Source organism: Humulus lupulus, chromosome 4 (assembly GCF_963169125.1).
Source record: "Humulus lupulus chromosome 4, drHumLupu1.1, whole genome shotgun sequence".
Taxonomy (NCBI): Eukaryota; Viridiplantae; Streptophyta; class Magnoliopsida; order Rosales; family Cannabaceae; genus Humulus; species Humulus lupulus.
This window is the reverse complement of record NC_084796.1, coordinates 236,731,279-236,748,669: the sequence shown is the minus strand read 5'-3', so window position 1 is coordinate 236,748,669 and position 17,391 is coordinate 236,731,279. Positions and strand designations below refer to the sequence as shown.

Sequence of the window (17,391 nt, the reverse complement as noted above, 5' to 3'; positions counted from 1 at the left end):
TTAGTTTTCTAACCTTTAATCGTTGACGAGATTTCACCGTCAACAGTTTGGCGCCGTTTGTGGGAACGTAAGCACCAAGCTACTGTTCTACCATTACTTCCGGCAAGAAGAAATGCCAAGACGTTCGAAGCGACTCAGGGAGCCACGAGAGGTGGAGGTCCACCTAAACGGAGTCCAGCTGAAGGCCTCCATGAAGGATCTATCTCCACCCCGAGACGTGGAGCCCCCAAGGGACCCTGAGGTTCACGAGAATGACAGGGAGGCCTCGTCACCGGCCATCTCGTCCGGTGATAATCCTCCAAGGACAACTACCGCACCACCAGGGAATGCCAACGAGTTCCCTCCTCCCAAACCACCGCAGGTACTGAACTCCGGCCGGCAGGATCCGGGCCCCTCGACGCGTAGACATGACAAACAACCCCGGGTCTATTCCGTGAGCTCGAGTTCTAAATCTCGTTTCTATGAAGAGGAGATTCGTGAGCTGCACCGTAAAAACCAAAGACTGGAGACCACCATGGAGAACATGCAGGAGGTGCTGAATGGCCTGTTGCAAGGTAAGTCGAACGTGACCCTGCCCAAGAGGAAAGAGAAGGGTCAGGAAACCACTGTCCCGGTAAACGACGGGAGGACCAGAAACTCCACCAGTAACACCCCCAGGGAGAAGCCACATGAGCATCCCGGACCATCGAGGCCACCTCAGGGGCCAAGGCAAGGGAACAATGTTGGCTCTCACAACGACATCGAGGTCACCTCAAAGAGGACGCCCTCAGGTCTCGAGAAGAGCTCAACAAGGGAGGGGCAGACAAGAGAACTACACCTCCTACTATCCCCCGAGACGACAAAGGAAAGGAAGGTGTCAAGCCCTCCATGTTGAGAGACTCCCTGAAGGAGAGGAGGCCAGGCCTCGATGCAGAGACGAGGAGCCTGCGAAGCAAGATTTTCATCGCACCCGGAGGACAAACCATCGAGGATGAGTTCGATCATGAATCGCCCTTCACTAAAGAGATTCAAGCCATCCGACTCCCAGCCAACTTCAAGGAGCCGCATATGACCCCTTATGAGAGGAGCACAGACCCCAAGTACCATCTGGACGCATTCAATGACTTGATGAAGTTAAGAGGGATCAGCAGCGGGGCTAGATGCCACTGTTTCGTGGTCACATTGAAAGGACTTGCGTACAAATGGTTCAAAAGACTTCACCCAGGATCCATCAGGTCTTGGAAGCAGCTTTCGGATGAGTTTCTCCGACAGCATCACGCCGTGTGTGATTATACAATGCCAGGCACCAGCCTCGCCAATGTAAAACAAGGAGAAAACGAAAGTCTGAAGGGTTACATCCACAGGTTTAACATGGAGGCAGCCAAAGTGGGGAGCTTGACCCGCAGGGAATTAAAAATGGCCATCACAGTCGGAGTGCGTCCAGGAAGCAAATTGTGGGATAACATGCTTAAGAGGGAAGTCACTGACCTAGATGACTTCTACGAGAGGGCGCAAAAGTATATTCGCGTGGAGGATGGCCATGCAAACTTAAAGGCAGGAAACAACGAGTCCCATGTAAAGTCGCCAGCCAATGAGGGGTCGAATAGAGCACACAAGTGCATACGTGTGGAAGAGGGCCATAACGACTCGCATGTTGAAGAAAGCGAACCTTCCTCCAGTCACCCTACTGCTAATACGTCTGAAGAGTCAATATAGAAGGGGACGTCATGCTAGAAGGGTCTCTGGCGAAGTTTAAAATTGGACGAGGACCATCTAGCCATATAAGTCTCGACATGAGGGGAGATCACCTCAAAAATTGCAAAAAGGGTCTCAAAGTAGACGCTCGCAAAAAGGGTCTCAACGTAGACGTTCGCAAAAAGGGTCTCAAAGTAGACGCTTGCAAAAAGGGTCTCAACGTAGACGCTCGCAAAAAAGGTCTCAAAGTATACGCTTGTAAAAAGGGTCTCAAAGAAGACGCTTGCAAAAAGGGTCTCAAAGAAGACGCTTGCTAAAATAGTACTATGCCTAATGACGAGAGGGACGCTTCTCGCAAAAAAATAATAAAAAGCGCGCACAAAGAATATAAAAGGACCTCAACAGCCCAACGGGTTAACGTGTCCTTACAAGTATAATCAAGGTGCACCAGAAAGATTATCGCCATCAGATCAGAGAAAAATATGTAATCCACGAACATCAGTAATAAGAGGGACTTACCAGAGCCCCTTAAGTTTGATAAAAAAAAAAAAAAAAAGAGGAGAAAAAGAGAAGAAGTGGCTTCAAGCCTTGGGGGTATTCATAGGGAAAGTCAATGCTCCCTAGCCATTGGATCTATCTCCCTATGAATGGAGGAGATCAAGAGTATGGGTAACCTTGGGATCTGCGATTGAGGATGATTGGTCCTTATGCAATCTTAGGAATTTTCATGGATCCCCCAAGTGTTAGGTGGCTGTTGTGTTTCTTTGGATACTATACAGAAACACAACTCCAAGCCTCACTTCGTATTTCTTCGAGTGACGTTGTGAAACTTTCCAAGGCTAAGTCCCCCAAGGTTGGCCGTACATGTCAGGCAAGAGAAATAGAAAGAGTCTACAAACACACTTAAAAGTGTACTTATAGACTCGGGGGGAAGTGTAAATGTGGAAATTCCTCCCTTATGAATCCTATTCACAAGTGAGGCTCTATACTACGAGACATCCTAAAAGCTACTCATTGTCAGCACAAGGGGATGAGGACATCACATGATGGTAAGGGAATTGAGCTAAGAGGGCCACTCTCGCTATGCGAGGGCCCTCAGCCGCTTGCCAATCTGAACGTCACCCTCGCTATGCGAAGGTCCCGGGTTGGCCATCTGCGTGCGCCCCGTTCCATCAAGCATTGATCCTCGCCTGCACTTAGGAGAAGAAAGCCAGCCTCGCTACGTGAGATACCCTCGCTATGCGAGGATGGAGGCCTTGTTGTGGCGTCCGTGCCCCGAGCCTCGCCACACCTGCACTCGGGAGAAGAAGGTCAACCCCGCTACGCGAGACACCCTCGCTATGCGAGGGTGAGGCCTTGTTGTGGCGTCCGTGCTCTGAGCCTCGCCACGCCTGCACCCAGGGGGAAGAGGGGCAGCCTCGCTATGCGAGGGTGCTGCCCTGTTGCGCTGCCCATGTCTTCAGCCTCGATTTCACGTGACCTGTGTAGACCAGCCTCGGCTCCTAGCGTATCGGCCACACATGACGCATACAAGATGAAGCCTCCTTGGCATTAGCATGAGGGGCACTTAGAGACACTTAGTGGGAATGCCAAGCCAGCATTGGGTACCAAACGTGTATTGATGAGGACAACCGGGTACAAGACACGCGTACTGACACAAGGCGTACGGTTGCGGAGAGAACAAAGGTACGGCCCCGTGACCTGCATCTGAGGAGTAGTGGCGGTACGGACCTGTACGAAGAGTAGTGGTACCACTTGGCCACCCCCAACCACACGCCAGAGCCGACAGTACTATGTCCTAGGCCACGACTCTGGCATCATCAGGGTAGACACCACTACGCCCTGAGCCACTACACTATCAGAGTACCTGTGTACGACCCTGTCTTCTGGGACTTGTCTGTATCTAGGGCCAATAGAGCCCCCCTATAAATAGGCCCCAACCCCTCAGGTTAAGGGGTTGGAAAACTGAGTGTATGAGGGGACATTTTAGAAATACATGATCTTTGTTCCATTGTTGCTCTGGTTTTTTCTATTGATTGAAGTTCTTTCCTCTTGATTCTAAGCTACCCTTACTATAAAAATCTTAGTTTTCTAACCTTTAATCGTTGACGAGATTTCACCGTCAACAATTTTTTTTAATAAAAAAACTATATATGAAGATAGAAGAAGAAATAGGGGTCAAACCATATATACACATATATAGACAGAGAAAGATCCGAACTTGTAGAAATAGAGGATAGCAATCAATCACCAAGTCTCTTTCCACTATTTCCACATCTTCTTCCTCTTAGCCACAAACCCAGAAAAAAAAGAGGGTTTTCGTTGCAACTAATCCTTAAATTCAGTTGTTTTTTTCTTTTTCTTTAACTTGAAAAATGAGAAAATTTGTAGATGATTATAACATATGAAGGTTTTGGAATATAGAATTGGAGCTAAAGAGAGACGGTAAAAGTAGGGAAAAAGAAGATGAAAGAAGAAAATAATTTTTTGTTTTTTATTTTTCATTTAAATCAAAGCCAAATAATAAAGAAATTGAAAAGTAGGTAATAAGTAGGCCAAGTATATAGTTGTATTATGCTTACTTATTACCTACAAATTACATTCATGATTTATTTTATTTATTTTTATTTTTAAATAAAAGTAGATTCATTTCTTTACATTCCAACCAGAGAATAGAATGAAAGTTCAAAATAATTATTTTATTTTATAAAAAAGTATATATGAAGACAGAAGAAGAAATAAGGGCCAAGCCATATATATATATATATATATAGAAAGAAAGATACGAACCTATATAAATAGACAATATCATTCAATCACCGAGCTTTTTCCACTATTTCCACATTTTTTTCCTCTTAGCTACCAAACCAGAAAAAAAAGAAGAAGAGGGTTTTCGTAAAAGAAAAAGACAGTAAAGGTAGTGAAGAAAAAGACAAAGTAAAGGTAGTGGATATATAACGTGACTAATATATATCCACCCCAGCAAACAATGGTAGCTATTATATATCCATGTTATATATAACGTTATATATATAATAGCTACCATTGTTTGCTGGGTGGATATATAACGTGACTAATATATATATAACGTGACTAATAAGCAAAAGATAAAGGAAGCTTTTGTGATATAAAAAATATTGCTTTATCTTCAAGAAAATCACTAATACATAAATATGTATGTATAAGATGAGCATGAACGTTCAAGCTAAATATGGCCACTCTTTTTTTATCTTTTGTATTTATTTATTTAGTTTTTGTATATATCATTTTAATTAGTATTTATTTTGTATAACTTAATTATTATGATTTTAACTACACTACAAAAAATGAGACTTTTGCCGGCGCAAATTTGCGCCGGCAAAAGTATGGTTTTGCGCCGGCAAAAACTATGGAGTTTTTGCCGACGCAATTTTGCGCCGGCAAAGAATTGCGTCGTATCTCCGTCGCTAATGTCACTTTTGCCGACGCAAATATAATGCGCCGGCAATGGACTTTTTTGGCGACGAAAAAATACGCCGGTGAAAATATAAATGCGCCGGTAAAAAAATCTGTCACGATATTGTGGAAAACACTTTTAGCGGCGCAATAATGCGCCGGCAATAGTTTAATTTTTTAGTGGCGCATTTTTGCGCCGGTAAAAGTGTATATGTGAAGGTAAGATTGATACTCTTTGCCGACGTAATTTTGCGCCGGTAAAAGTATTTTTAAAATAATAATTTTTATTAAATTATTAATATTATTTTCAATATATTAATATTAATTAATAATTTTCAATTTTAATATATTAATAATTATTTAATTTTTTAGTAATATTATTTAATTAGAAATAAAAATAAAATTAAAATTTTATAAATAAATAAACAAAAAATTACAACTATTAATATTTATTGTCTCCACCAAACATGAAAATATAAAAGTAATTTAGTAAAATAAATGTCTCATAAATTAAATTTTAAATAAATAGAAAAAAAGTTCTACAAATGAGTACTGGCCGCCTCATCATTCCCGCCCCCATCAGCATCATCGTCCTCGTCCGAATCCTGGTCTGGTAAGTCAACAGTAAAACCAGGAGCCAATTGACCAACCTGTTTCAACAAAGCACTGAGCAGGAGATCTTGACGCCGTTGACGACTCTCAAGTTTAGTCGTATGCTTCTTTAGGTTCTGATTTTCTAGCATAATGTCCTGATTTTGCTGCAAAATGGTGTCCACTTCAGGTGGCAATTGCCCGGACATTTGAGAAGTTGACGAAGATGCTGCCCTCTTTGCGCCAATTGCCTTCAACCTAGGCAACCCCCCAAACCCTTTCTTATAACGCGAGCGGGGTCCAAGGACATCCGTGACAATATCCATATCAGGCGGGAAATGACCGTCGACATTATCGCCGACACAAGAAGCAGCAGATGATGCAGGGGCCGTACTCTGCGATGCTCGACGTTCGGTCATCTCATTCTGCACAATAAAAAGCACGTATTTCGAATTCCAATATAACATTATTTGAAAACCTAACTTATAAATTTTTAATATAACAACATATAAAATATAATTTTATTATCTATCTGCCAACATCCTATCATTAATGACTGCAGACCAGTGATTGAAAAAGAATGTAATTAATTTTGTTCCCGTATCAGGGAGCAAGTGGGCTAAAGTAAATTTGGTCATGAAAATCCATTTCTGATTGAAAATCATGAAAATGTTGTTGATATATACGGTAGGTACATTTAATTCCATTAATGGGGAATTTACGTCTCCAAACATATACATCAACTACATTTGCATGTTTTTCAGTCAGAAATGGATTTTCATGACCAAATTTACTTTAGCCCGCAAGCTCCCTGATACGGGGACAACATTAGTTACATTCTTTTTTTTTATCTTAGTCCACAATCATTAATCATAAAAATATTGGCACATAGATTATAAAGATTTCATTGTTAAAAATTTAATTAATAATTAATAAATAATTACTAATTGACAACAACAATTAATAATTAATATTTATTAATTATTTACTAAACTTTTTTAAAGTTAAATGATCATAAATTAGTTAAGGTTATGCAACTTACATGTTTTGTCGCCGCTGCATCACTAATCCACTTATCCTTCTTCTTGTGCAGGTGCTCGAATGTGTCGATCATGCTCGGGAGCTGGCCAGTAGATGGGTCCATCTAAAAAAGCAAATTATTTAAACATTGTGACATTTATAATATTTTCGTAAATGTAAGGATATAAGTTATTATAATTTACGTGATCATAAACATGGGCAACGATGGATTTGGAACCGTGTCCTCCTGGTATGGTCATTTTAGCTCGAGCTTCTTTATTTTTCTTCGATATACGCTTCAAAAAGAAAACAGTACTCATTAATCTAAATTGTAATTTTATAATTAAAAATTAATGTAAAATGTACGGCATACCTGGTGAGAATCAGAAACCCAAAAATCACACAGAACTGCCCAATCAGAAGAAGTGATCGACACAAAAGGTTTTGACTTCGCTCTCTCATTGTCCACCTCTCCTCCAACATCTACCCAGTGTTTCTTCATCGTGTGGCGCCAATCAGTCAGATGTTTTTGCATTTGTCTTACCATGGCATCATTGATTACTGGATTGTCTTCTGGATAAATGAATTTTTCCTAAAATCACAATTAAAATTGGAATTTGTTAAAATATTTTGAAGATAGACAAAATATTTAATAATGAGTTATTAAAGGTTTAAAGAATGCTTACAGATAGTCTCTTTCGAATAACTTCGATATCAGCTGGTTTTACTTGTTCCCAAGCTAGTGTAGTTGGGGGTACGGTGCTACGCAAATAACGAGCCATAGAATTGTTGAACCACTTGCCGTACTTTTGAATAGCTTTTCCAGTTTCTTTGTCAAACTCTACTTTCAAATGAGTAACTTTTTTGATGGCCAGCTCCTTCTCGATATTGGCACCGTAATAAGCTCCCCTGCCTCTCTTGGAGCCACCACCTGTGTCATTACTTGTTTCGGCCATTCTACATTAAAATATTCATTAATTAACTAATTCAAATTATGTATGTCTATTGTTTTTTGTTATAAAATTAACATTTATTCATTATGGTATCTCCAAACCTACCCTATTCCGACCTAGTGGATCCCTTGGAGATAGTAAGAAGTCATGTACTTCTCCTCAGTTTTTTAAAATGTTTATCAAACATTTTAAAAAAATGAGGAGCAGTACATGAATACATTGTCTATCCCCAAGACATCCACTAGGTGCATCACTATTATTTTTTGTTATTGAATTAACATTTTATTACTTATTGTCTTTCCTAACCTACCCTATTCCGACCTAGTAGATCCCTTGGAGATAGTAAGCAGACATGTGCGACTACACACTTTTTCAAAATATTTCATCAAACATTTTGAAAAAATGAGTAGCAGTACATGAATACATTGTCTATCCCCAGGGCATCCACTAGGTGCATCACTATTATTTTTTGTTATTGAATTAACATTTTATTACTTATTGTCTTTCCCAACCTACCCTATTCCGACCTAATAGATCCCTTGGAGATAGTAAGCAGACATGTGCGACTACCCATTTTTTCAACATATTTCATCAAATATATTGAAAAAATGAGTAGCAGTACATGAATACATTGTCTATCCCCAAGGCATCCACTAGGTGCATCACTATTATTTTTTGTTATTGAATTAACATTTTATTACTTATTGTCTTTCCCAACCTACCCTATTCCGACCTAATAGATCCCTTGGAGATAGTAAGCAGACATGTGCGACTACCCATTTTTTCAACATATTTCATCAAATATATTGAAAAAATGAGTACCAGTACATGAATACATTGACTATCCCCAAAGCATCCAATAGGTGCATGTGTACCTATATCTGATACTATCATTAATTAATGATAATAAATAAACTTTTCATTGAATTAAATAAAAAGTTACATACACTTGTTTAAATTACATATCACTGTCCTCATCATCACTAACTACAACATCATTACGAACATCACTATCACTATCACTATCGGCTAGAACATTATCGTCATCCTCATCGTCTTCATACTCGACCAACGTGTCGTCTTCAAATTCAACTTCATCATCGACAACAAATTCATCTGAACCTTCGCCAACCAAATCATCAACGTTGTGCACTTCAGTGGCATTGACATCAACCCGATCATACTGAAGATTATCAAAAATTGGAAGTTCTACCCACAACTGAAATGAAGAAGAATTAACTTCTTGCAATATTGGTATATCATTTGTGGTCTCAGTATCATCAACATCGGAATTTGTGAAATCCCATACATTCCTTGGAATGTATTCATTAACGAGCCTCCAATCATCCCCATTTTTCACATCTCGAAGATAATACACCAACTTCGCTTGAGATGCGAGAACGAAAGGATCATCTTTATAACATTCTTCTTTCACATATACGCTCGTAAAATTGGATTCCACTTTAATTCTACTTGTATTGAACCATCTACACTTGAATAGGACAACACTGTAACCCATCAAGTAGGACAATTCAATTACTTCTTCCAAAACTCCATAGTAGTTCACTCCTTCCTCACTTGGCACCATTACACCGCAATTTTGTGTTTTAAGCTTCATATCACGACCACGAGTCACAAATTTCACACCATTCACTATCATCCCTGGATATGAATACACGGTGCCGCTTGATTTGTTTGCGAGAGCATACAATTCATTATTCACTTCAGTAGGTGTTGACTCATGCAAACCGTTCACCTATCAACATTAACATTGAAAGTTAGTTTTGGATTGACTAATTGGGGTTTCAGAAAAGAATTGACTAATATACATACTCTTTCTTTGAACCACTGAGGAAAATCAGTTTTTTGTTGAACTTCAAGATTCAAGCCCCCCCGTCTTCTTAATTCATCCATATGCTCACTACAAATGAACAAAAAAACTATGATTTTGGCATTTACTCGGTATATAAACCAAACATCATTATTGAAAAAATACTAGAAAACACACCTAAGGTACTCCTTAATTTTGGCACAATTGTTCAAGATATACCACTCAGCCTTTTGCTTTAACTGCGGATTGAGGAGCATATTTGATTTCTTACCAAATGGACGACCAACAGCCTTATAAATAGAATATTCCCGATTTGGTTGGGATTCAACGCGATCGTCATTCCTCTCAGGTCGATTGAATCGAGTCTCAACCCCCCGCAGGTACATTGAGCAAAAGGTTAAAGCCTCGTTCACCACGTAAGCTTCTGCGATTGAACCTTCGGGACGTGCACGATTTCTTACATATTGTTTATAAACTCCCATCGAACGTTCAATGGGATACATCCACCTAAAGTGCACGGGACCGCCAAGAATTGCCTCTTTCGGAAGGTGCAAAACCAAATGCACCATAATATCGAAAAATGCTGGAGGAAATATCATTTCCAACTTGCATAAAATGGTGATAATGTCTGTCTCCATCTTCTCAAGGTCTTTCACATTCAAAGTCCGTGCACAAAGTTTTTTGAAAAAACCGCACAACTCAATAATTGGCTTCCGAACTTCCGGAACCAAAAACGACCTAAGTGCGGCGGGCAACAACTGCTGAAACAACACGTGGCAATCATGTGATTTCAACCCAGTTATCTTGCCATCATTGACATTGACATTCTTCGAAAGGTTTGCAGCAAAACCGTCCGGGAATTCAACTGACTTCACAAATTCACAGAAAACTCGACGCTCCGGGACACTGAGGGTGTAACTGGCGTGCGGTTTCTTCCACTTGTTTCCCTCTTTGCGGAGGTGGAGTTTTTCCCTAATTTTCATGTCTGCTAGATCAAGTCTTGCCTTGTCAGTGTCTTTAGATTTTCCCTCTAAGTTCAACAAAGTTCCCAAGACACTGTCGCAAACATTCTTCTCAATGTGCATTACGTCCAAATTATGCCTCAACAATAACTCCTTCCAATAATCAAGCTCGAAAAATATGCTCTTCTTCGACCAATTAAGTTCAATCGGAGCCCTTTTGCGTTTCACACCACCAAATTCTTTGTGTTTCCCAGGATGTCTAATCAGAAAATTCTCTAATTGCTTCAAAACATCATCACCGGAGTAATGTTTCGGTGGTGGCCTGAGTTCCCTGTTACCGTCGAATAGTGCTCGTTTGCTCCTCCATTCATGATCCATATCAAGAAATCTCCTATGGCCAATGTATGCAATTTTACTTCTAATCCCTACAGAGGGAGTTTCTTCATTGCATGTGGGACACGCCTTGTACCCTTTTGTGCTCCACCCAGACATCATAGCATAAGCTGGGTAGTCGTTAATGGTCCACAAGACTGCTGCGCGCATATTGAACAATGTACTATTGTATGCATCTCTTGTCTCGACACCATTCATCCATAACTCCTTCAACTCGTCAACCAAAGGTCTCATATAGACATCGATATCTTTTCCAGGTGAAGAAGGACCTGGAATAAGAATAGACAACATTAATGACTGTGGTTTCATGCACTTCCACGGCGGCAAGTTGTATGGGACAAGTATTACAGGCCACATGCTGTAAGAGTTGCTCATGTTCCCAAAAGGATTGAAACCATCTGTAGCCAACCCAAGCCTAACATTTCGAGGTTCGGCTGCGAAAGATGGGTACAACTCATCAAGGTGCTTCCACGCCTTACTGTCAGCGGGGTGCCTCATCACACCATCTTCCCTTGGCCTTTTAGAATAGTGCCATCTCATATCCTCTGCAGTATATCTGGAACTGTACAGCCTTTTCAATCTCGGCGTCAACGGAAAGTACCGCATGACCTTATGGGCCACTTTCTTCCCGTTCCCACGATTATCTTGCCAGCGACACTCACCACAAACCGGACAGAATTCCAAATTCGCATTCTCCTTCCAAAACAGTGCACAGTCATGCTTGCAAGCATCGATGGACTCATATCCCAATCCAATACTCCGCAACTTTGCCTTCGCCTCATAGTTAGACTTAGGTAAAATTGTTCCGTCAGGCATAGCGTCGACTAACAATTCCAGCAAACCATCAAAGTAATGATTGCTGCACTTGTTAATTACTTTGAGATGCATCAGCTTCACCAAGAAGTTCAACGTGGAATACTTTCGGCAACCCGGGTACAGTTCACTTGACATCTCCTTAAATAAATTGTCATACTTGTCGCGATGTTGAGGATCATCTTGGGGAGGATCATTATAGTTTCCATGGGGAACGTCATCTTCAGCGTAAACATCCTCCAGGATATCCGCTATCTCATCTCTATCATGATCTCGTACCACAGCTGGTGGCGACGGCAGCGCCTCTCCATGGTAATGCCACACTTTGTAGGACTGTACGATGCCATTGTTGAATAAATGCATCGAAATTGCATTTATAGGCTGGAACTTAACATTCCCACATTTCTTGCACGGACAGCGAACCAAACCCCGATCGTTCAACTGATTTTTGGCGATATCGAAGAACTCCTTAACACCATTTCTATACTCCAGAGACCAACGATTCCTCGCACTCATCCAGCTTCTGTCGCTTGCCATCTTTAAGCGAAATAATTAAGAAAATATTAATAATTGTCTTAAAATAAGGGAAATGATAGTCAAAGTATTTCATGACTGTTTGTCTCCCTAATTATCACTAACTGATAATAATATCCTATCTCTGGCAAAAATAATTATTTATAGAGATATTTCCGGCTAAATTACTCAAACTTACAACTTACTAACACTTAAATGACACGTGACACCACATGATTGGTACACATTATTATTATTATTATTTTAAATAATTTTTCATAAAAAAAACATTTTATATTTTTTATTTTTTTAAAAAAATCCAATTTATTGTTTTCCAATTTAAAGGTAACAAAAAATAATTTTTTTTTTCATTTTTTACAAAAAAAAAATCAAATTTGCTGCTTTTAATCAATTATTTAGGATTAAGTAAAAAAAATATTTAATCTTAAATTATTGCTTAGATTTTAAACAAAATTACTTAATCTTTAATTGAAAACAAGTAGACAAAATGATAAATAGGAAGATTTTAATAATAATAAATTAAAAATTTTGAGGATATTAACAATATAAAATTAAATTTAAAAAAAAATGTATTTTTCATACTTAATCTTAAGTTGAAAAAAATTTTGAATTTTTTTTTAAAAAATGTAAATTTTATTTTTTTGTTAAATTAAAAAATATTTTAAGAATAATAACAAATTTTATCAATCATGTACTGCCACGTGTCCGTTGACTAGTCTACTTTAACATTTACTTATTTATTACTTTTAATTTAAAATTAATTTAATTATACATTAATCTCCATTTTGTAATTTTTTATTAAATTCTTTAATTTGTATTGGATTATTTACTTAATCAATAATAATTTTATTATATTTATATTTTATTAAATCATTTATATTTTTAACTTTTTCAATTACAAAACATCTAATATTAATGTTAAAATTAATTATTAATTATTAATTATTATGATTGGTAATTTTATTTTATTTAAATTATAGTTAAAAATTATTTTTTTGATGAATTTTTAATTATACTTAAATATTTATTTAATTAATTATTAAACTTTTATTAATTTTACTAACTCCAACAAAAATTGGGCAGCATAACGACTATATTTCAAACTATCCCAAAAATTTAAAAACCTACAAATTAAACACATATATAACCAGAATAGTCCCAGAGCAATATACAGAACATTCTCATAACATGCACAACATAAACCAAGATTAATAACATATATCAAATCTTTCTATATCAGTAACATCAAAACAATTTATTTAGTAAATATTTATAAACAAATAATATTTAATATAAAAAATATAATATATATATTTTTTAATATACATAATCTAATCTATTTTTTAATATACATATTAAGCATTAAAATTAAAAAAATATACATTCTCAAATCAAATTTTTTTTAATAAATACTAAAATTATATTTTCTTTTTCATTATTAATATCATTTTTTTAAAACTACACATTTATTTATTTTATAAACAGAAAAATATAATTATAATAACAAATATCACACACATACATTTATATTAATCAATTTCTACAAAAATTTAACATTAAATAAACATATATACACACCAATTTACAGAAATACATAAACATATATCCATATACAAACATATATACAGATATATAAAAAAAAAAAAAAAAAATTTAAGTATATATATATATATTCAGATATAACTAATATATATATATTCGGATATAACTAATATATATAAATATATACATATATATAAACTAATATATATAAATATATACATATATATATTCGGATATAACTAATATATATAAATATATACATATATATAAATATATACATATATATATTCGGATATAACTAATATATATAAATATATACATATATATATAATCATATATAAATATATATATATAAACCGAAATATATATAAACATATATAAATATATATATAAACTAACCTTTGCATTTGTTTCACCGAGAGAGTTACAACACACCTGTTCATAGGGAGAGAATAACAAAAAAAAAATACAATTACAAAACATAATATTGAGAAAAAAATCCAAAAATGTTAAAAAATTTCTCATTTTACTAACCTTGAGAGATGCTTCAATATATAACTTGAGCCACGGCGTGGGATTATGGGACACCGGTGGTCGGAGACTATCACAGAGGAGAGAGAGAGAGCTTTGCTTTCACAAACACAGAACAGAAATGGGGAAGAAGGAGGCTGCGGCTGAGATATATCGTTAAGACTTTTGCCGGCGCGTTTCGTTGCGCCGGCAAAAATCTAAAACTGCGCCGGCAAAAGTGTTTAAGTAAACCTTAAAGTAAAACGATGTCGTTTTAATTATCTCGACTTTTGCCGGCGCGTTTGTTCACTTTTGCCGGCGCAACGAAACGCGCCGGCAAAAGTAAGCCCACCTACTTTTTATTTCAAACGTGTAAAAATTTAAAAACACGTTGACTTTTGCCGGCGCGTTAGGTGAAATGCGCCGGCAAAAGTTTGTACGCTTATTTTGAAAAATCTGGCATTACTTTTGCCGGCGCAACCCCGACTTGCGCCGGCAAAAGTCATCTTTTCCGGCGTTAATTGCGCCGGCATAGGGTTTGATTTTCGCCGGCGCAATTCATGAATTGCGCCGGTGAAAGTGATTTTTGCCGGCGCAATTCCGAATTACGCCGGCAAAGAACTGGTTTCTTGTAGTGCTAGAAGAAATCGTGAGTGACTGGAATATGATATAATGGCATAGATAATTTGTTTGTATTCTTTTGCAATAAAATAGGAGCAAAGAAAAGAAAAAATGTTTTCTTCGAAAAAAAATAGAAGAAGGAAAAAAAATTGATTGTTTAATCTTAATATGTTACTTAAGATATTTAAAAAAAATAAGAAAATGTTATTTACGTGTATTCTTCTGCAAAAAAATAGGAGGAAGGAAAAGAAAGAACGTTTTCTTCTGCAAAAAAATAGGAGAAGGAAAAAAAATAATTATTTAATGTTAATGTGAATATGAAAAGTCAGATACTAATGGTAAATTTAATATTAATTTAGGAAAAAGAATTAAAAGCTCCGTTAACTCATTTTAACGTTATCAAGCAAGTTAATTATCTGTTAAATAAATAAATGATATGTCTTAAAATTATTGGTGAGACAGGGAGGAAACAGCAAATTGGGAACAGCTGATTTTTTTTCATGGCATAAAATTCCACCGGGTTATATAGCATTTCTCGCCACCTCGTAGGGTGCCCGGCACTGGTGCCGATTAGCAATACTCTTTTATAAAATATAATAACGAGGGATCTGAGACAAAAGGTAAATATTGACAATTAATTCATTGCTAAAAAAAGGGTTGGAGATTGGTTTCGTTAGTGCAGAGGTGACAGTGCTGTTGCTTGTTTTTGTGTGATTATGGATTTTCTTTAACAGAAAAATATATACATAGTTTTTTTTTTTTAAGCGTTTGCTATAAGATGTTTCAAGCCTAAGGTTTTTTTCATAGAATTTTTCTAAAATTATCTCATGTCTAAAAAATAATCGACAAGGAAAGAGAAATTTTTATTGATAATCCATAGTATATATTATATATGGCTTGATGACAAACAAGTACATACATGTCGATCGATATTGCATGCCAAGCTAGCATAAACAACATCATTATTAATTTATTCTTCTCTTCTCTGTAATATTTCTGTAAGATGTACCAGCATATAAATTAATACTGAAGTATGTATATAAGATTAATACATATGGCTTCTGTTTCTTTATTTTAATTTTTTGTATGTATAATATTTGATGGTGATGGATGGTGATCATGGGCAGAAAGTGATGAGATAGTTAGAACCGGTGCAGGTAAAAGTACTGGTCTTATCATCGTAAGCGTAGCTGTAAGCCTGAGGGCATTTCTGCTCGAAGAAGTTAGAGTAGTCAGTTGGAGGACATGTCTCTGGTTTATCAAAGGCTCCTCTACAGCAGTACCTGTCCTCATTAAACTTGGTGCAAGCGCTCAGGCACCCAACGACATCGTTTCCGGATTTATACTGGAGCTCAGCTAGGCATGCGTCGTTGATGTTGACTGGGCAGCTTGACTGCTGGCACTCGCCGCTACCGCCTTGGGGCGCAACAGAAGCGGGCACGTTGAACCCGTCCACGTTGCTCACGTCGTAGAAATCTTTTCCCCCGTCTCCTCCGATGGTCAGTTCGATCAGAGTGGCCGGCGGGGCTCCGCTTAAACCGTTGCACTCAACCCTACCGGAGCCACAGTCGCCGGTGGCGCACATGAACCTGCCGGATGCATCGGTGGAGCATCGATCTCGGCCCCAGAAGCGGCCGGTCCAAGTGCCCGCTGGGATGTCCACGGACTGGGTAGCTCCAGGTGCTAACTCGAAACCGGTGGTTGAGAGTTGAGGTTTCTGGTCGCCAGTTAAGGTTGCCGGCCAGATGGTTCTTTGACAGTTGTTTTTAATGGTGATTGTAGTCGCATTTGCTCCTGTACGTACGCATAAATTTATTGAATGTATATATAATAATCTTAGATAGATCATTTCGATAACGGATAGTTGAGCCTTAAGATATAGTATAACATAACTTCCATTAATATAAGGTTTAAAATTTCCCGACGATACTAACAATATGTACTTGTAGGGATTATATAACATAATCATCATTACTACGAATAGTACTCGTGCATTTATATTCTGGTAAAATGAATGAAGTGTTCAAGTTAAGAAGAACTAGTATATATTAAATATATATATATATATATAAATATAAATATTATTACCTGCAACAAAGATGAAAACTAAGGCGAGACTAACGAAGAGTATTTGGGAATTCATGGCGCTTGGCCGAACTCTTGACGAATTCTATACGTGATGATATAAGTGAGTGTGAGACTTGAGAACTAGAAAGACTACGCACGTACTACAATTTGTAATTGTTTGAATTGAGATGAGTACACGAAGGTGGTATTTATAGTCTTAACAAGCATTAAGTTAGGTATTTTAGTTTTGTTGTTTTGCATGTAATTGAATATTTGCGGGCCTAAGTGGCCTTCATTGACCAACCGACATCAATAGATCAATCTAGTCAAATATATTAATTAATTATAAATGACTAATCATTTATATAAATTCTAGATACAAACAACATTTTGTTTAATTTTATTTATAAAATTTATTAATTATTTTTATTAAATTTGTATTAAT

General features: G+C 37.2%; 1 protein-coding gene across 1 annotated transcript; it reads right to left on the bottom strand.

The window, feature by feature from the left end:
- Positions 1 to 15,718: 15,718 nt before the first annotated feature.
- LOC133831360 (thaumatin-like protein 1b) lies at positions 15,719 to 17,125 on the bottom strand. Its single transcript, XM_062261619.1, has 2 exons — positions 16,968 to 17,125; positions 15,719 to 16,673 (listed from the first exon to the last, which is right to left on the bottom strand). Exons 1-2 carry the CDS (start codon positions 17,020 to 17,022, stop codon positions 15,997 to 15,999), a joined length of 732 nt encoding a protein of 243 aa, XP_062117603.1. The 5' UTR covers positions 17,023 to 17,125; the 3' UTR covers positions 15,719 to 15,996.
- Positions 17,126 to 17,391: the final 266 nt, after the last annotated feature.